The 20672-nt window shown below is 41.5% G+C and overlaps 1 protein-coding gene across 6 annotated transcripts in view; it reads right to left on the bottom strand.

Moving 5' to 3' along the window:
• Nucleotides 1–879: 879 nt before the first annotated feature.
• LOC135489278 (uncharacterized) overlaps nucleotides 880–20672 on the bottom strand; it is a 44790-nt gene continuing 24997 nt past the window's right edge. For 4 of the 6 annotated variants that reach the window (XR_010447124.1, XR_010447123.1, XR_010447122.1 and 1 more), the window contains 3 exons: nucleotides 4488–4588; nucleotides 3658–3783; nucleotides 880–978 (listed from right to left, as the gene is read on the bottom strand). Coding sequence is in view for 1 of the 6 variants with exons in the window: in XM_064774563.1 (XP_064630633.1) it covers nucleotides 3764–3783; nucleotides 4488–4588 (121 nt within the window). In the remaining 5 variants the exon portion in view is untranslated. Of the gene's footprint in view, nucleotides 979–3333; nucleotides 3784–4487; nucleotides 4589–5161; nucleotides 6007–20672 lie in introns of those variants that run through there. The other 2 variants (XR_010447127.1, XM_064774563.1) reach the window with 2 other exon arrangements.

The raw sequence follows: 20672 nt of genomic DNA, 5'->3' as shown, positions 1-20672 counted from the left end.
ACTTTTTCACAGTACTGTCTGAAATTCCGAAGGGGGAAAAGTAGGTTATCTTTCTAGATATTGATTTGAAACCTGCACCCTACGGTGTTTTGAGCATTTCCAGACCTCTGGTATCAGGGAACCCCTGAGGCTTGACACGTTAAAGGTTGTGTTAGGCCTCTTTATGTTTGGCCAGACTTCATGAAATCACATTACTGGCAATGGCCATGTTCAACTACTGCTCATTTAGCAGTTCGGGACTCTTTCTTAGTGTTACATAAAGCTCCAGTTGATAAAAATGCTTTGCTTTTGATATTCATGCAACCAGCATAACCAAGTTGTTTATGAGAGTGAGATATCAGTGGGTTACCAAGTGATTTTCTGTGATGGCATATTCAGAATCAATTAGTTCAATAGAACATTTAAAGAGGCAAACGTGAGAGGTCATCATCACCGTGGGTTTGATGAAAATGGCACTGTAATTGGTGTCGCTAAAACAACGTTGGAAAATTATTCTTCAACAGAGAGCTCACCATCTCTAGAGAGCTCACCATCTCTGAATCAGGCCAATGGTTAACACCTTATCAAGGACATCTGAAAAACTGAAATTGATTTGTTTACATTACCGTGTGATGGCACCCTTCCAAAAGTATGAGATAGGCTGTCCTCATGGTGGCTGCAGGATATCATGTCAGGGCTCTATGTCCGTAGCTTTCCCCAAGTCCAGAGAGTCCCTTTGGAGTTGGATTGTCATTATAGTTTATTAGAATGACAGACATTTCGGTGTCCAATCCATCCCCACAGCAAACAAGTTCCCTTTCTGATCTCAGCGAAGGTTATTGAATTGTTGAATTTTTCTTTTAATTCTTTAATTGTTCTGTCAAGGCATCGTTTGCTGAGCTGTGGTTCGTCACTCCTGCACATGGCTATCCCTCTGCACAACCATTCGATTCACTGAATCCACTCGACTCTCGGTCGTCTGCCCGTATCTGTGAGCGACTGGAAAACAAAATTTAAGGTTACTCTCAGTCTCAATTTGTCCTTACGGTCATCTCGATTCTGTATAACTAAAATGAGCGTGATCGGTCGTAACGAGCGCCATCGCCGACGGACTATCATCGCCAGCAGGCTACATTGCTCCACCATGATTAATGCACTTGTGCAATAGGGTCTTTCATTCAGTTTCATCAAATTCACCGAAGTAGTTTATGATAAAATCACAACCCTTAAATCCTACACCGTTAAATTATTACTTAAGTGCCATATATCAAGGTTTTTTGCCATTTTCTGCTGTAAGACGATTTCAAAAGTGTACCTAACACTTTATACAACACAGAAAACCAAATGCAATTAGCTCCATTCATTTTGAAGATATAGCCAATTATTTGTTTGACAACTTCATTACCTAATCAGGCTAGCAACTGGCTTGTTAGAGCCAGGCGGCGGGTTCAGCAAAAGTTGTGATGTAGATCAGGTTATCTGTACATGTCATGCAATCATTAAAGCAGGAGGGCCTTAATTAATTATGCACACCTGGAAGTAATGTGTTTCATTCACTATGGTGTATTGTGTGGCTCCGAATTGTGTCAAGGATAGCACAAAGAACAATCGAATGACGGATGGGACCCATTTTCATGAATTTCCAAAGCCAGTTGAACGAGAGAGGAGGAAGCTGTGGATTCGGAAGTGCAAACGTTTGGAGTGTTGGAAGCCTGGGCCTTCGGCCAAACTTTGCAGTGATCACTTTATCGATACGGATTATCGCATGAAGCCGGATATCTGCATCCAACTGAATATTAAATGCCACTTGTTGAAAACAGCTGTTCCAATCATGTCAATTGCATTTAATGCCCGAGGCTGCTGAGGTCGGTTGTTATACATAATGTGTAGGCCCTATTGGGGCCTGTGATACCGCATAGTGTCTTCTTGTGTTCCAGCCATAGCAAGGTGACAGCGACACAGGTCAGTGTCAGTGACAGCCACTGTCAATGACAGATTATTGTCATCTGACATCTAGGCCTATCTAACGTTGCACGGCATTATATCGTCACGTCAAGATGATTGTGCATAATACCGTCACTTTTCAATAGTAGTTCAGCATCATGACATAACTGGCGATACAACACTGACGAGGCGAAACAATATTGTGCAACATTAGTCTGTTCAAAAATCATACATGTTATGCATCTGCAACCGTCTATCAATGTCTTCTTTGCTATATCGGCAGGTCTGCCATGCAAATTGATTAACCACAAATTCTTATCACTTTCGTCCGAATGATCACTCTCATTATGATCTAGTGATATTAATGGCTCGAACATGTACGGCTCAACGTTTAAATATCCTTCTGTATCGACCAAAACATCCTCAAATTCACTGCTCTCACTCTCTGAACTGTATGCGGAAGCCATCTTGCTTTGTTCTGACTGACCTGATCTACGTCATCAAAAAATCCCTAGCGGCCACATGTGGAACTAATCTAAAGTTGTGTGTGGTGGGAAATTCAAATAGTTTAAAATTGAAAATTGAAATAACTAAATAATGACTTTATTATTAGAATTTTTTTAATGTCTGGGATCTTGTTTTTTTAACCCTCAACATATTTCATGAGTATCAAGCATGTTTTCAAACCTTGATATATGGCCTTTAAAAAACGAGAAGTTTGTAACTGAATTTGAAATTTCCAATTGCACAAATATGTACTAAATATAGATAATATCTGTTCTACAGCATTATGTATAACTGCAATTCTATTTTCCTGGACCACCAGTAATTATGAACAGCGTACCCCTTAAGTTCAAGCCCTCACTCGGCCCCTTATCTCATCGCGTCTTGATATCTTGTCTGTCCCAAAAGTATAACTTGCAAGTTTCGGGTTTCTAGTCTCGACATCAACAACGTTTGAAATTGTCACCCTACTTTTAACTCTTACTCCGGTCTATGCTGAGAGCTTTCAGTGGAACTGGAATTCAGATTAGCTGCCCAATCAGTACTACAACCTGAGAATTTTCAACTGGTGAGCCTGGGAGCTCATGACCACTTGTCAGAGACCCAAACAACTGCACAACTGCGGCTCTTTCACTTTTATTTTTGACACAGTTTGTGTTTAGTAAGGAGCAATGCAGTGACAAAACCATGGATGGAAAATCTAATAGCCTGTCTATTTTCAGTCCAGCCACAGAACATATGGAATATTTATTGGCACACCCTGTAAATACACTTTAGGGATGAGTTCATTCGGTTTCACGAGTATGGCATATGCAGGTCCAAGGTTTCCCAATCAACGTGCGAAATCTCCCTGAAGTTGCTGAAGTCTTCAAGCAATATATGGGGGTATCGTCAACATAGCGCATCTCTGCTCGAATAATCAGGTCGATCAAAACAAGGCGGCTGAAGTTGGTTTTTCAAAAATCATCGCTAGTATCTGGAAGGGGTTGGATGTTATTTAAGAAATGTGTTCTTGTCTTAATTTTCTAAAAGCCTTAATACCGACGACCACAACGCTTTACTAATTGACACTTGATCTGCAATTCAATTCCAAACTGAGGTTGCTTGTACAGTTTGAGGATAAAATCCACCATTTTGCGACTCTACTTTACTCCGGAAATGAAACGAACTCAGCCCATGGCGTGTTCACCCATTTCATGATATACTGTCTTGTCATCTGTTTATATTTACCATATATGTATTGGATTCCTTCGTCATCCAAAATCTTTTGAGAGTCACATCTACCATAGCACGAATTGTAGATCTTGGTTGAGTGGTTGGGTCTTCTCGACAGCCATCATCTCAATCTGCAGAGGGCTAGATAACAGGAAAAATACATTCAATGACCTATCTCAAAATGAATAGATTGAAACCAAAAGATTATTTGTTTTCATTTGAGTGAGATGGTTGTTTCTCGCTTTAAGAATTCGATTCCAAATGTGGCCACCAGGGGGCAAAGGTTAAAAATGATCAATGAAGTCAAAAGCACCCATCATGTCCAAGTCCATTTTTTTCCCATGTCGACAGGTGAGCACAATGGCCCTGGCCGTTTCATTTTATAAAGTGGCACTGTTGGAAAGATGCTCACGGGCCATTTTCTGGATCAAGTGAAGTGAAGATGTCTTTGGTTGGCAGCATTTTCTTGTGGAAAAATGTTGATCGGCCACACTCTTTGCTCGATTCACTGCTTCAATCCTTGCCCAAGTGGCAATAATGCCTCAGGCCAAATTGCCTTGGATTTTTATATCCATCCTTACGTCTGATATTACTAATAACCATATATAAAATGTAACTCATGATTTGTCCAACTAATCAAGATCATCGAGGTCATGTTGCCCATTTGGCTGTTAACTTGAGCACTCTCGGTCAGGTGGTCTCACTTGGGGATAAAAGTTCATGACTTGGCCACCAGGGTGCAGGTTCGGAGACATGAAATATGATTTTTTTCCCTCCTGGTTGGACAGTAATGAACTTTGTTTCATGAGTAGATATAATATCAACCAGGACTATGTGATGCTCACCCCGCAGATTGCAAAATCGTCTTTTGTGTCCCTTGTCCTTGTGTCCCTTGTCCTTGAGGCCCTGGACCTTGTGGCCCTTGTACAATGTTGGCTCGGGCTGCCTAAAAATAATCAAACTTTTCGTTAAGGGGTTTATCTTTTTTCTGAGCGTTTCTACAGCATGCTACTTTCACACTGGATCCAATTAAAAACTGTTTTCCAGAGAGCACTCTCCGGAATACGAATTGGCTACACCACACTTGGTCTAATCAGCATGCAATTTGATTTGAAAAGTGCAACTCTTGCTGCGTATTGTAGTAACGTGCCTTTCGCGTATGAATGTCTTGTCCCTGCCCTTTGTGGTAATTAGAAGATAATCAAGACACTAGACAGGAACAAGCTAGTGACCTGCAAGCCCCCTGCCAATGAATAGACTGTTTTAATAAGTATTAACGCCAACACTACACCTTTCAATGAGAATCAGTTAATGCGAATTCAATACAGCACATTCTATTGTATTCTGGAACCAAATTGGTTGAAGCGGTTTCAAATCTGTATGAACAGAATTGAGTGAGGCACCCCAATATGTATAAAAATTGAAATCGCACGTCAGATTTATACTTTTTAACATCATTTTAACATCTTTGTAATGTTTCTTTTAATCCAGACGTAACTGACAACTAAGTGATGCTTACCCTGTATGGCTCCAACATTGGCAGCAACATATTCTTTAGGTCCATCCAGTGTCTTCTCGGCTCTCGAGTTGGAGGCCGGCTCTCCTTCTTCATCGCCGTCTTGTCGATTTCAGCGGGTATATATACGTTAGCTTTGAGAGGCACAAGGAGGTTGAGAACACTGTTGTTATTCAAAGGACCCAAGGTCTTCGTCATTAGTACTAAACTGGTTTAGCACAAGTCCCACACAGACACGCCTGACATTTCATCCGACGAAATTCCGCAGGTTAACAACAGGCCTCTAACCCGAGTCATTCCATCCCCCTCGAGATCAGGTAGGGGATCGCTGGCCAGCTATTGCTTACTGTTGTTAACAGTCGTAAGACTTGTCCCGCCAACACTCTTCAACAGGGGATATGGTGAATGACAAGCGACACGCAATCGTTAATTTCCCTCATCAATCAACCACAATGACTCAAGGGGAACACGTACTTTGAACCTAAGTCCATGTCATCACCATCGAAACTTAGATGAGGACCGCAGAACAAAGTGGCAAGCATGCCTGGGACCCAGCCACCGTGCTTTGGACGTGAGTTAGACTCAGTCGCAAGACACGATAACCGAATACACCAAGCGTATAGCTTGAATCGAACCCGATCTATCATCGTCATTGGTCACCTGGCCTGGCCTGGACAACTGAAAGCTGAATAGGTTAAATAGATGATAAGCAGGAACCAAAAGAATTACAACTATTATAGCTAGATAACTACGATAGCTAGATAACTACGATAACTACTCTAACAACTAGAATAACAACAAGATCTACAAAATGAGCAAGACAGTGATCAGACACACTTCCAACTCTCACAACGGTCACCATACTCCATAGGCCCCCCCCCACATGACCTCCCGCACCCTTTTCCTATCCCATCTCAAACACACACACCCACACACACATCATATACTGTGGATACGACTTTCGAACATCCACTGGCATGAATTGCTGATGGAGGCGTCACTGTCAATCTATATAAAATGTTCAAAACTTCATGTAAATTGTAGCAGTGGCTTTATTTGTGCATTTTATAAAAATATAGTTTTGAATCCTTGTTCTCTCAGAAAATTGCACATGAAAATGTCCTTGCAATTGGGATAAAAGTTGTATGTGATTTGCGATATTTTTTAAATTTCAGTATTAGTTCATATACTTCATTGACAAGGCTTGGTCTTTGACAAGTGTTTGACTTGCTTATTGGTTTGTTATATCTTTCACTGGTCATACTTACAATATTCAACTGTCAGTGTATGGCAGTGTCAGTGTATTTTTCAACACGTGATATTGCTTTGAAACCAAAGCACTGAATGCAGGCAAATCTGCCATTAGCATTGTCAGTTAATGCTTCAGCTTGCTGGCAGATTGCTGTAACTTAGAGTGACACATTTGGGGATTGACTTTTCACTTGAGGCCTTCAATAGCTTTGTTTTACTATTTCACTGTTTGAATATTTTATTCTAAAAACGGTTAAAGAAAATTGACAGTGGCAACCCAATCAACAATTTGGGCAAGTTGTTACTTGATGCATACCCTTCATCTGATCGTCTTGCGGTTCATTCAAAAATCCTCGGTTGCAATTGCGGACAAGGTTTGTGGCATCTGTAATGATAAATTGGAACAAATGCATAATGCACGATTACAGCAATTCTAGTGTTTTCAGTCATGAAATTACTGCCTAAATATGATGTTGAAATACATCATTTTTTGCCATGAATTACGTTTCCTTCATGAAATTGATGGACTTTATTCCTTTTATTTCATACAAGTTTGCCATTCTTACGACTAGTTATAACAAGGATTTATGCAATTTTGGGAATTAGGGAGTTGAGATTGGTGTTGGGGAAGGGTTAGGGTTTGGGTTAGTGCTAGGAGGAAGGGTTAGGGTCTGGGTTGGTTTAGTGAATATGACTGTCGTAAGAATAGCCAGTAGATTGTATGTAAAATCCAATGGAACCATCATAACAACAGCTGCGGCCTTGTACTATTTAAACAATGTGAGCTAGTTCATTTCTCAAAACTCGTGATCAACCCTTAACTAGCAACCAATGAGATGGCATCACCGCTTCAAATATGGCCTCCTGATTTAGTGACCCGATTGTACTCTCCAGTTCTTTTGCGCAAAAGCATGAATTGGAAAGTAAAAATCTAATACTATATTATACATACCTACATGTAACCCTTCACCTTGAAAACCATACCAGCGAGAATCTTTCGTTGCAATTGCGGACAAGGTATGCGTCATCTGTAATGATAAATTCGCACAAATTCATAGTTTCAAATTCCTTAAGTTGAGAGCATTTTTTCATTTTTGGTTCAAGTGACCTATAGTAGAATAGCTGTCCTAAGGGGCACAAATTGACTAAAATTTTGTGAACTTCATTTATTTTTCATTTCAAGCATTTTTACATATTTCTTGGGTTCTATTATGATCGGGGTTGTTGACTTGACCAACCTCTCAAGGTCACAGGCCGACAGGGTTCAAATTTTATTATTTCACAAATTGGTCGTATGTTTTGTCATTGTTCAATTGAGATGGTTCTTATTTGGTTGAATGATGAATCTAAGTCCCTCTATGTGTACGCCAAATTTCGGCAAGATCAAAATTCAAATATGGCACTAATCACTTAAATTTCATATTTTGTATATACCGAAGGGTGTTTGTTCAATTCCACTTCCAGATACCGACAGCAAATTGATGCTGGGCAGTTCATGTTTTGGTAGTATGATGGGTCATAGGCCTAGTGCCATTGTGCTTTTTGGCAACCCTTAAAATGGTTCTTGGAAGTAGATTCTTTCTCTGCCTTTGAAAAATACAAGGGGAAAATACAAAGACAAGTTACCCTCTTCAAAAATCCATTGGGCCCACAAAAATAAAACATGAATAACGTCAAGATTCCTTTAGACAGAAGGTGATACCCACCTTGTAGAAGATTTGTGCTAAACACAAGTTATTTTGCTATTTCAGTCTTGAAATAAGTCAAAATTCGAGCAAAAACCATGTGCACCTTGCTGCAATGAATGTTCAGCCTGCACTACAGGCGAAGCATAGCAAGCATTGGAAGGCATAAAATGTGACAGGTAGTGGTTTTATGTAACACTCTCACACATTCTTTTGAGGTTGGCTATGTCTTTTGTCGCTCCAAACAATCAAACAAAGGTGTCAGATGGCCAAGGCTAATCCAAGTTGGTAATGTGATTGGCCATAAGGAATAAATATTTGGGTGGGACTGATTTGGAAATAGTAAAGGGCTAGGTGTCGTTAGTTGTGTTGTTGAATATTTTTTCATATATAATTTGTTTTTTGCTTAAACAGTCTCTTGCAATAAAAACCAAAAGAAAAAATGGTGCAAACCTGAATGATACTAGACATTCATTCACACTTTTCATTGAACAATTTATTTTTTAAAAAGAATTCAGTGAAAAATTAGCAGTACTACTCAGTACTTGATGTGGTTGGTTTGATTTGTTTGTTTAATACAAAATGATACAGCTTTTATTCCATTAAAGATTCTCTTGGGGATTAATATCTTGGATCAAAAGATTTCATGAACAATTTAGAATAGCAAATCCAAACAAAAATAGAATACATGTTTGCAGACTTTTCACTTGATTTTCTTGATTGGGGGTAAAATTATGACCATGAGAAATTTATGAACATTCGGGGGGGGGGGCAATGCAAAATGATATCCGGTCAGAGATAAAATCAATGGTTGACAACATGTGATTTATTTCAGTCAAATCTCAAGTTAATGTGATCATCTCAGGGATGAATTAATATTGGAGATAAACCAGAGTTCACATTGAATAGTTTAACTCTAGCATGAATCCATCACTGCTCTGATTACTAAAATAATTTGCGATCACATTGAATGGTTTATTTCCAGCTTGAATCCATAGATCCATCCCTCAGATGACCACATAACTTGAGTTCCCATTGAATGACTTATCACCAGTATGAATTCACATCCCTCAGATGACCACATTAACTTGAGCTCCCATTGAATGGTTCATCACCAGTGTGAATCCACATCCCTCAGACAACCACATTAACTTTAGTTCCCATTGAATGGTTCATCACCAAATATGAATCCACATCCCTCAGACGACCACATTAACTTTAGTTCCCATTGAATGGTTCATCACCAGTATGAATCCACATCCCTCACACAACCACATTAACTTTAGTTCTCATTGAATGGTTCATCACCAGTATGAATCCACATCCCTCAGATGACCACATTAATTTGAGTTCCCATTGAATGGTTCATAATCAGTATGAATCCACATCCCTCAGACGATCACATTAACTTTAGTTCCCATTGAATGGTTCATCACCAGTATGAATCCACATCCCTCAGACAACCACATTAACTTGAGTTCCCATTGAATGACTTATCACCAGTATGAATCCACATCCCTCAGACGACCACATTAACTTTAGTTCCCATTGAATGGTTCATCATCAGTATGAATCCACATCCCTCAGACAACCACATTAACTTTAGTTCCCATTGAATGGTTCATGACCAGTATGAATCCACATCCCTCAGATGACCACATTAATTTGAGTTCCTATTGAATGGTTCATCATCAGTATGAATCGACATCCCTCAGACGACCACATTAACTTTAGTTCCCATTGGTTGGTTCATCACCAGTATGAATCCACATCCCTCAGATGACCACATTAACTTGAGTTACCATTGCATTGAATTGTTTATCACCAGTATGAATCCTTATCTCACATGATGATCACATTAACTTGAGTTCACATTGAATGGTTTATCACTGAGTATGGGCGGTCATCCTAAACAGTGTCCACCAGCGTTTTACTAGCGCCCACCAGCGCCCACCAGGTTTAAAGTCAGGTATAAAATCATCAAAATAAAATTTAGTAGCCATAAACGAAATAAGCACAACGTAAAAAACACATTTTCTGAAAATTTCTTGACATTTGGGTGTAATTTGTTTTCCAAAGTTGATGTTAGGCTGCTTGTAGGGGGATTTGTGCTCAGATATCATGCTGGAGCATTTTTTACATGCGAGATGGGTCATAGCAGATGTTGATGCTAAAAGATGAATTGGAACTTAGCCAGGTGAACCATGGGGATGAAGAATATCCTGGGGACAAAGCTGACCCATGTTACAACAGGAGTAGCAGGTCACGACAGCTTTTAGACTTGTGACCCGTGCTACGACAAGAACAAAAGTTTAAATCAATTAGGAGCTCATAAATCTCATGGCCGAATCAGTCCTGGCTGCTCCATCGTGTTGACAACATAATGAGAGAGATGAGGCAGTCACAGCCAGGCCAAATCAGTCCTGGCTGCTCCACCGTGTTGACAATATGGTGAGAGAGATGAGACGGTCACAGCCAGTCCAAATCAGTCTTTGTAGCTTCACCGTGTTGGCAACATGATGAGAGAGATGAGACAGTCACAGCCAGGCCACATCAGTCTTGTTGGCTGCTCTGCCAAGTTGTCAACATGGTGAGAGAGATGAGACAGTCACAGCCCGGCTGAATCAGTCCTGGCAGCTCCATCGCCGTGTTGACAGCATGATGAGAGAGATGAGACAGTCAGGCCACATTAGTCTTGGCTGCTTTGTCAAGTTGTCAACATGGTGAGACTGAGAGGTACGAGACGGTCACAGCCAGGCCCAAACAGTCCTTGCTGCTCCACCGTGTTGACAACATGATGAGAGAGATGAGAGTGAGACAGTCACAACCAGGCCATATCAGTCCTGGCTGCTCTGCCAAGTTGTCAACATATGGTGAGACTGAGAGGCTTACTGGACTTTGCGCAATATTTCGCCAAAAAGGTATTCTACGCAACGGTCCCTAGGTGACTTTTCCTATTCATTATACACAGCCTGTCCATCCTAGATCGTGGTTACATGGGGAGTAATCGTTGTAAAATTAGGCCAAACGCAAAGACAGTTTACCCGAATACCACTATGTTTACGATGTGAACAAGCCGTGTAAGCCATTATCCAGCATTTTTTTCATTGAACATTTGCAGGTACAGCGTCACAGGGAGCAACATTGAACGGTAAACAGGTTCACAACTATTCGCTTGCTGAGAGTATACATTACGCGCATACATTACATTCAGACATTTGAGCTTCCAAGCTTTGAGAAATAACAGGTCATGTGCGAATTTGGCATGTAATTTTGGTAATTTACGTGAGTACATTTTCAACCCCGAAAAGTGTGATGAAGTTATGCTTTTATTTAGTAAAAATCGGTAGGCATGTCCAACAAGACATGTGTTTCAGCTGCCTGGGTGGGTGTGGGTCATCACTCAAAAGTCGTTCTCTGCAATGCATGCAAGCACTGCGTGTGTGTTTGATTTGTATATACAATGTACGTTACCCTCTCTACTTCAAATGAATGAACCTCATAAGGGTTTGATTAATTAATTGTTTGTCGTACCATCTTCGATGGAGGTCCGAACAAATTTTCAGGCTAGAGTACCGGGGTAAAACATAATGGTCGCTCCCCCATTTCGCTCGTTTCGTTTCGTTGCGCAAAGTCCAGTAAGCCAGACTGAGAGAGATGGATCAGGGTTCGCCAGTCTACCTCTCTGGCTGGGCACCACCTCCACAGCTAGGAACCTCTCTGACCAGGCACCACGGATGCGCATGCTCCGTTTGGATCTATTCCGTTTCCGTTTTGATCACTTCCGGTAACGCAGGCGCATTGAAGTTGAGGAAAATATTAACTTAATATCGTATCCGTATTTCGCGTAGCTAATGCCTGAAATGCAGTGGCAGTGCCCAATCATGGCATAGTGATAGTAGTAAGGTGGATGCCTCATAGACATAGACAGTCATAATATGTACTGTAACGTAAATCATGAAATACAGGCCACAGGCACAGCACAGGGCGTCTCCAAAAAAGGTAATCCTGACAGAACAGAGAAGGGGTCAATACTGATTTGATTGCATACTTTTAAATACGGGAAGCTGATTGCCTATACTGCAGCACAAGAGACCAACTTGTCACCGAGCAGTCCGAACCTGGAACCAGCTTCCAGAAGCAACAAGATCAGCTGAGACTGCCGAGGAGTTCCTGCCGAGTGCTCCTAGCCTCCCATCAGTAGACAACAAGCACGCCTTTTTTAATCAAGACTTTTTTAACCAAGACTTTTTTATCATCGCACCCAAGATTTTATCTCTCCGCACCGTCTACTCATGGGCAAACAACAACATGGTTCACAACGCGCAAGACTATGCCCAACCCGGCAGATGATGATGATGATACTGACAATTCAATGCTTGTTTATTTGTTTACCACAAAATGGGATCTCATTTATACTGTCGAATGGTTTGTTTGGTGTTTCCCAGGCTGCCAAGCACAGTACAATCCAGGGGCATAGCGCGTATAGCGTATAGCGTGATGTTGCAGGGGGGGGGGGGGGGGTTCATTCGCCCCTTTCTTGAGCGACAAAGTCGCAAAAATGCGAGTTCGGCGCAAAGCCCCGCGAAATGGAGACCAAACTCTGGCAGTTTGGCACTACCGTAATATACAGATGTAGGACTGTATTAAGGGTTTGCTATAGGCACCACCATTTTGGCTGGAGCTTAAAATCTTGGAGCAACTAGAACTCATTCAAAATGCAGTTAATCCCAATTTCAAGGCTGGTATGCAATTCCCTGGAAAACAAAGAACTGCATACCATTACCATCCTTGAAATTTGAATTCAATTCATTTTGAACGAGTTCTAATTGCTCCAAGATTTCAAGCTCTAGCCAAAATGGCGGTGCCTATAGCAAACCCTTAAGTCGCTCTATAATACAAAGGCCCATGTTGATCTAATCATGGTGTTTCAAAACGCAGTAAGAATGTATTTTTGCATCTCCTGAGCGGATCATTCGAACCCCCCCCCCCAGCCTACGCCCCTGCAATCTACATGCAACGATTGGCCACCTGAATGCGAATGTTCCAAAGATAGGACTAGGGTTTAGGGTGCTGAAATGAAGTCGATGGCGGCCTGTCCTGAACATCACAGCTTTTCTGTGGTGTTGGTTCACTGAACATCTGCCCGTTCCTCCTATTGGGAATAGTTTTACCCCAATATGAGACTTTAATCTTTTAGAAGCAACAGCAAAGCTGAAATAATTTTTACATGTGTTCAATTCCTTTGTAGAGAAAGAAAAAGACACGGAAGAGAAGAAACATAAGAAGGATGATCTTGGTGCATTCCATAGTTGGCCACATTACATAAAGCTCTATGACAAGGGGGCTTACTCTAATTACAAGGTAAGATCTCATGAAAATGAGGGCATGTCTTCCTACCAATGGGTCCAACTGTATCAGTTTCAAGCTCAGAACAACCAGATGCCAAGTGATTCTATCAGGCTAAACAACTTCTCATTATTCTCCTCTCACTTGCAGATTTCGCTCGACCTGAGCACCACAGACAAATTCGGTTCCCCCTCAAGGCCATCTTAGAGGTCCTTTCCCAAATTCTCGAGATTGCTGGTTTGCGCGAAATTGGAGAACAGCCTAACATCAAGGTCTGTCAAGCGTGAAAATAAACACGAGGTCTTGTTGTATTTTATCGATTGAAATCCTCCATGCTACAAATGGAAAACTACTTGGACATGTTGGAGAATAACACTTCCAATGACACATACAGTACACTGAAGAAAAAGTCGAGTTTTTCCTTCACTGCAGTGTTGTTTAGAATGACTATACTAAGGTGTGGACAGATATTTCATCAGCATCCCTCCCTTTGGAATTGCTGGCTATCTCCATGATCTGCTCCTCTAATTTTTCACTTCAGCATGTCAAGTTTGATCACTGGTCTGATGCCAATAAGCCTTGAGGATGCTGCACATGCAAGTCATAATGCCAGTGTTTCTGCCAGAAATAAATTCAAGGGGGGGCAAAACCATAATTTTGCAGAAAATCCTGGTCAAAACAACAAATTTTGCCTGTTTTTGGACAATTTAGGGGGGGGGTAACTGCCCCCCTTGCCCCCCCTCTGGGGAAAACCCTGAATGCTAGTCCCAATCACTTTGCCCAATACAAATATTCTGTGAATTGAATGTTTGAATGTGATTTATTCCAAGGTGTGTTTGAAGTGTCTCTGCGATCTCCTGAAGAAGTTTCTGCAAAGTCGCCATTGGATACGGACACCCAGTGGCCTAGTCTTGGTGATAGGACACTGGTGCCTCTTGCAGATAAGCTACTGCTTCATTCAGCGAGGTAAGCAAGATGAACAAAACTTGAGGCCTGCAGAGAAAACTTGGCTTCATTGAACAAACTTGTGTTATGTGACCTAAACTCGGATGGGTAGTTAGTCTGAACATGGATGAATCATTCAATAGATTAACTCAGTGTTGCTCAAACAGGTAATCCCACACCTTCTAAGCCAAACTAACCTTCATAGCACTGTCTAATGGTCATGATTTTGATCTAATTGAAGAAGTCCTGTAAAACTACTCATCCAAGCTGCTGTACCATTTCTGTCAAGTTATTGTCATTGTTTTCCTTTTCAGATTATTAAACATTTGTTACCACGCGATCGCTGAGCGACATCCTGGCCTCCTGGCCCCTAGCCCAGCAAGGCGTCGCTACCATCGCTGCCGAATGCTCCGACTCTAAGCCCCATCAAGATCAAGACGAAGGGCAAGGAGGCAGACGCGGCTGGGAGCCAGCCAAGTCAAGGCACGGAGATGAAACAACCTGGACGACCAGTCAGAAGTCTCTATGTGATCATTGATTGCCTGCCTTCATTATTCAGCATCTGAAAGTGCGGCTGGAAATCGACAGCCCCACTCCGCAATGAGAAGCCCATCATGTTGTCACACTACCCCGGCGGACATGAACCTGACCCGTATGAGCAGGCGAGGCTGGGTCGCCGTGTCTGGAATGTCTGGCTGCTATTCTATCAGGCATGCCAGGAATATGTAAGTTAGGTTCAACTCAAATTGATGAGGAAAAGTCAATGTAAAGTTCATGGTGCTTATACTGTGAATCAGTCTGGAGGCATATTGCACTTGGTTTGGCATGGAGTCTAAAATGTTACAAACTTAAACCTTACACCATCATGTCATTCGTTTACTGTATTGTTTCCTTATGAAGTTTCATAGTTTGTTCAGTGTCACCAATCATATTTTTCTGGAATCTGCTTATCATTATCATTATCATTTTTAGTTAGAAGCCCTTGGCCATGAGACAGCATTTTCGAAATTTGATGACATTTGACCGTGTATGCTGGGTATAAGTAGTACTGTTCAATGGATGACTCTCTTTCCCTTATTGCAGGTGTCCTTGGAGTGAAAAGCCGTCAATAACTGGAAGACAGCCAAACAACCACAGCTCAGTGTATTCAGTGTGGAGCCGAGTTCACCTCTACCAGTGGATATTTTATCCAGAGTGGTTGCCTCAAATTTTTTTCCACTGCAACCGAGTTCTGCTCCATTCGATGTGAAAATATGTAAACAGAACATTTTATAAATATAGTAACTAATTATAACTATGAAATGTTCTGTTATTAACACAGTTTGCCCAATATTGAACAGATTCAAAGTTTTATTTGTCCCAAGTATTCAATTGTTGAAGGCCAGGGAAACATACACTGCTTTTATAACTTGGTGGTGCCTGGCTGTGGAGGTAACCTGCTCTCGACCATTTCAAGAGAAAAGACTATGAAATGTTCTGTTATTAACACAGTTTACCAAATATTGAACAGATTCAAAGTTTTATTTGTACAAGTATTCAATTGCATAAGGCCAGGGACACATACAATGCTTTTTTCACTTGGTGGTGCCTGGCTGTGGAGGTAACCTGCTCTCGACCATTTCAAGAGAAAAGACTATGAAATGTTCTGTTATTAACACAGTTTACCCAATATTGAACAGATTGGGTTATTGATCAGTTTGGAAGAAACTTCTTTGAAATATTCAATATTGGGTGGATTGTGGTAATAACTTTATAGTCATTTTACTTAAAAAGTCAAGAGTGGAATTCATTGATTGTAGCCACAGTGTAAAATGTTCAATTCTCATCAGGAGGTTTTTATTAATAGATATGCGAATGTGTCCACTGAACAAAATTGTTGTAATTCAAATGATGTCTATTGATTGATTAATAAATACATCTTTAAAACTAAATCGTGTGGTCATTTCATTACTTGGACCCTTCAGCCTGGAAATTCTTCTTTGTGTTCATTTCCATCTAACAGACTCTCCAGACTTACTAGTAATCAGAAGCGGAGTTGGTGTTCGTCAGCCGGTCAAGTCTCCCTCCTCACTACGCTGCAAGCGTTGGGCATCTTCCCAGGATGTGCTCTACAGTATTGGCTCGATCTGGGGGGTGTCGCTATCTCCTTACTCCTAGACAGAAGCCTGGAACAAGCTGGACATCGGGCAGCAAACCCAATATTAATGTGCTCAGAAAACTTCTCAAGTAATTAGTGTTTCAGAGTGATCTATAGCCTATACCTAATACAATAGTGATGGTTTCGGGCAGGGCTTAGAGGAGGTTTAGAGTAACGAGACTAGTATATAGCAGGCCCGGGAAAGCAGGGGCGTAGGTAGCAGAGGGGGGGGGCAAATGCCCCCTCCCCCCGAGGTCACCAAAATATGTGTTTTTGGCCAAAATGTTTCATAAAGGGTCATTTTGTCCCCCAGAGAGCCTTTTGCCCCCCCCCCGCCAGACCAAAAAGCTAGCTACGCCCCTGGCCCTGTAGGTGTATAGTATAATTTACTCTAAGTAAGGGCAGGGCAATAAGGAAAGGTGCTATGCTGCATGTAGGCCCTATTATAAGCCCCCCTTTAGGAGGGGCTCTTAAGATACACGTGTGTGTGGGAGTATATACTGATTTGATGAGAAATAAAGAGAGTAAATATTGTATATCCTACAAACAATTTTTTTTGGTATTTTTCTGAATTAACTCCGTTGAGTTTACCGATTTCTCCGCGATCTTCCGGTGGTGGTTGCTATCCCATTGATTGAAATTAATTTAAATCTTCATGGGAATTCGCTACATCATATGCCTAAGAAATTGGCCGATTATATTAATATCTTTATTAGAGAAATATCCGTCCTAAATAATGACAGAAAAGGGTGGTTTATTTCAATTTTGTGTCGACATGATCGAGGTCACGTGACATAAAAACAAAACAATCGCACACACCCGTCCAAAAAAGGCACTTTAAGAAAAACAAATACGTTTTTCCAGCTTAAAACCACACTGACGACTAAGTTATATTGGTCTTCTGCCCAAATCTGAAGTATCAAAATGAATCACAAACTAGAACTAGCTCTATTTAGCAAAAGTTGCGTGAAAAATTCGGGTGAGCGACATTCTGCACCCTAGCGGCCAATAATTAAACTACTTTTAGCTGTCCGCTCCGGTCTCGTTAGGGAGTTTTTCCCAAATGTACGCGATGATGACGTGCCCCATTAACAGGACGTAACATCTATTTTAAAATGCGTTTCCAAAGTGAATGCATGAGGACAACCTATTTGTGTCGTATCACTGGAAACGCCCGATTCCCGTGAATAAGGACAATCACAATGTATTACATTACCAAAACAAAAATGTGTCGGAAGGAACTATATGGATGGTCCCATCGCACCCCCCCCCCCCCCTCCAGCAGTATGACACAGAAGGGCTAGTTGACTGTCCACCGGGGGGGGGGGGGGGGGGGTTTGGGGGAGCTTCCCCCCAACGCACTGGTAAAAACCTATGTCGACGGAGGGGGGTTTGGGGGGTGTCCCCCCATTGTAACAGCTGTAGTTGTTAGAGCTTGCACTTAACATATGCTCGTAGGGGGGTTCGGGGGAGCTCCCCCGACCTAAAGGGGGGCTCACTAAGTCCTTGACTTTACATATTATTCTATGACAAAGAAACCCAACATATGATTTAAAGGTGCCGGTGTAATAGAATCAGATGCCCCCTGATATTAAATGCCCTCAACAATAGAACACCGGCACCATTCAATAGGACTCTAACCCTTAAACCGCCAGAGGCGACGATCGTCGACATAAGGGGGAAAGCGCCAGAGGCGACGATCGTCGACAGCAGACATTTAGTTCCACCTGTCTGCTAAGAGATGGCAGTGAGTGTGCATGTACGCTCTTTGGTACTTCGACAGTGATGCTTAGCACAAAATGGCATCGAACAAATTTCAAGTTTCTATACAAGCTTTTGAGTATTTTATCAAAAACTTGAAGCCCCATTTTCGCGGGAATGACGTCATCAGGAGTAATTAGCGCTGCTACGACTAATTAGACGGATGCTTCGACCAGGAATCGGATGGAAACGATGTATTTAGACCCAGACTTCATATTAAAATACCAAGGGAGGTATAAAAAGCTGATGGAGGTATGTTCTGGCCATATTTTTGTTGATTATGGGTATTTGCACTAATTAACCCCTAATTAGTAAATTTTGGCGGGAAATGTCACAAAAATCGACGGGAATTACCATTTGTATAAAATCATCAGTACATTCCATGGTGTTTGTAACAAAAATAACGTTGTTATTAATCATTTTCAAAAATGCTCGGTTAATTCGGCGCTCAGGGGTAATATGATTTTGTTAATTCGGCGCTTTAAGGGCTAAAGAGGCCAAGACCCTTCATCCGAAGAAGAACAATACAGGCGGGCATCAGGAAAGGGAGGGCATTTGATTCTATCACAGCGGAACAATATATCTCCCTTTTCCCACAAGAACTAATATTCCTCACAAAGGAATTCTAGACTGGACTTAGATTCATGGGGACCAGCATTTCTTTTACACCCGCACGCGGAGCATGAGCCGAGCTACTACTGCACGCCAACATATCAACCAACAGCACCGCCATTTCTTCAAACGGTTGGAAGTGATACTACCAGTCACGTGTGGTTCCTGGTCAGAGAGGTTCCTAGCTGTGGAGGTGGTGCCCAGTTAGAGAGGTAGGCTGGCAGAGGGTGTTGGAGAGATGGGACAGTGGTGCCGCCATCTTGGATCAACGAAAGTTGGTCTGAGAGAGGGCAACTATTTTTGCCTACAACTGAATGATACTGTCATTGTCATTCAAATAAAAGTAGTTTTTGTGATAGAATATTATTTGGACTAGTTAGAAATATCACAGTTTCAACAAATTCTTTGATAATTAGTCCACATTTGGACACTAGACATCGCATTTCCCCGTCCACGACAATGTCAAAGGCCACTTCAAAAACCTTCAAAAAAGGGGCAAAGGACATCACCAGGCAGAGAATTACAAAGAAACACTTCAACACGAAGCAAAACCGAGGGGTAATTCCTACTGAATAAAATACTCAAAACAAAACAACATATTCCTACCCCAATCCCATATCTTTGGTGTGTAATCAATCCATCAAGAAAGTTAAAGAATATCGAAACGTGGTAGTGATGCTAGTCTCGGACAATGCTCGAATCCGCAACGCACTGATTGGGAAGTGTGGTAAGAGCAAGACTACCTATCTATTAATAGCTGGCAGCACAGTCATGCTGGTACTATTACTGTAAAATCGGTAAGGAAACGTCATGACTTTGGCATGTATCTACATGTAATAAGATTGACTGTTCTTCTTTCCATTGTTCAAGAGCAATAAACCCATTAAAGAAATTATCAAAATTATATATTTGACTGTACCTATTCCCAGAGGCTTGATATAGGAGGCCTCCCTTGTACCCTTCAACGAAATATAGGTGTGGCAACTGATATTCAATTTAGATTAACAACCTCCAAGGCTATTGTTATTTAGCGGTCCATTTAGCGGTCCATACTGATACTCAATTGCATTGCAAATTGGCTTGGGCGACGGTGGGCCAAATGGTATTTGGCTAGCACGTAGTAAATTAAAATTTGTGTCACGTGCTTTTGTTTACAAATAAGCCACCCACCGGTGACCTGAGGCACCGGTTGTCTTTGGTGGTGTGCAAACAAAGTGACACTTTCCGCAAATAATTTAGTTTTTCTGCGTAATTCAATCCGTCCAAGATGTCACAAGGAGATAGTTATCATCTTAAGTTTGGCCCCGTTGAAAGGTTACTGTAAATCAGTCAGGAGCTATACTAGTCAGTTTCACTAAGACAAGTCATACTGTAAAACAGATCAAAATAATGTTTTTTCTTTTTTTCTTTTGCTGACCCATTAAAAAGATTATAATGCATAATATACTGCAATTTATTTTAAATATATTGAAAGACAAAGAAATGCCAGCCCACCAAATTAGAGAGCCGCTGTCCACACTTTCGTCCACAGTTTACACCTACCCGATTTGTTACATACTCGATGTGCACATCGCGTCGAGGGATGTCGTAGTTTCATCCAATAAATAACAGGTGGCGCCACAATTAGTACATAACGCGGGAAATACGAATGTAGGTGTGGCGAATGGCAGTCCTCGAGGTTTTCCATATAGGTTCTGTCACTTTTAAAGAAGGGGGGGGTGTTGTTCCCAGCAGCCATGGGCTTCTGTTCAGGATTCTTACTCGTGATAAACCA

The sequence above is a fragment of the Lineus longissimus genome, chromosome 6 (assembly GCF_910592395.1).
Source record: "Lineus longissimus chromosome 6, tnLinLong1.2, whole genome shotgun sequence".
Taxonomy (NCBI): Eukaryota; Metazoa; Nemertea; class Pilidiophora; order Heteronemertea; family Lineidae; genus Lineus; species Lineus longissimus.
Note: the sequence above shows the minus strand (reverse complement) of the source record. Positions and strands in the feature narration are given on the sequence as shown.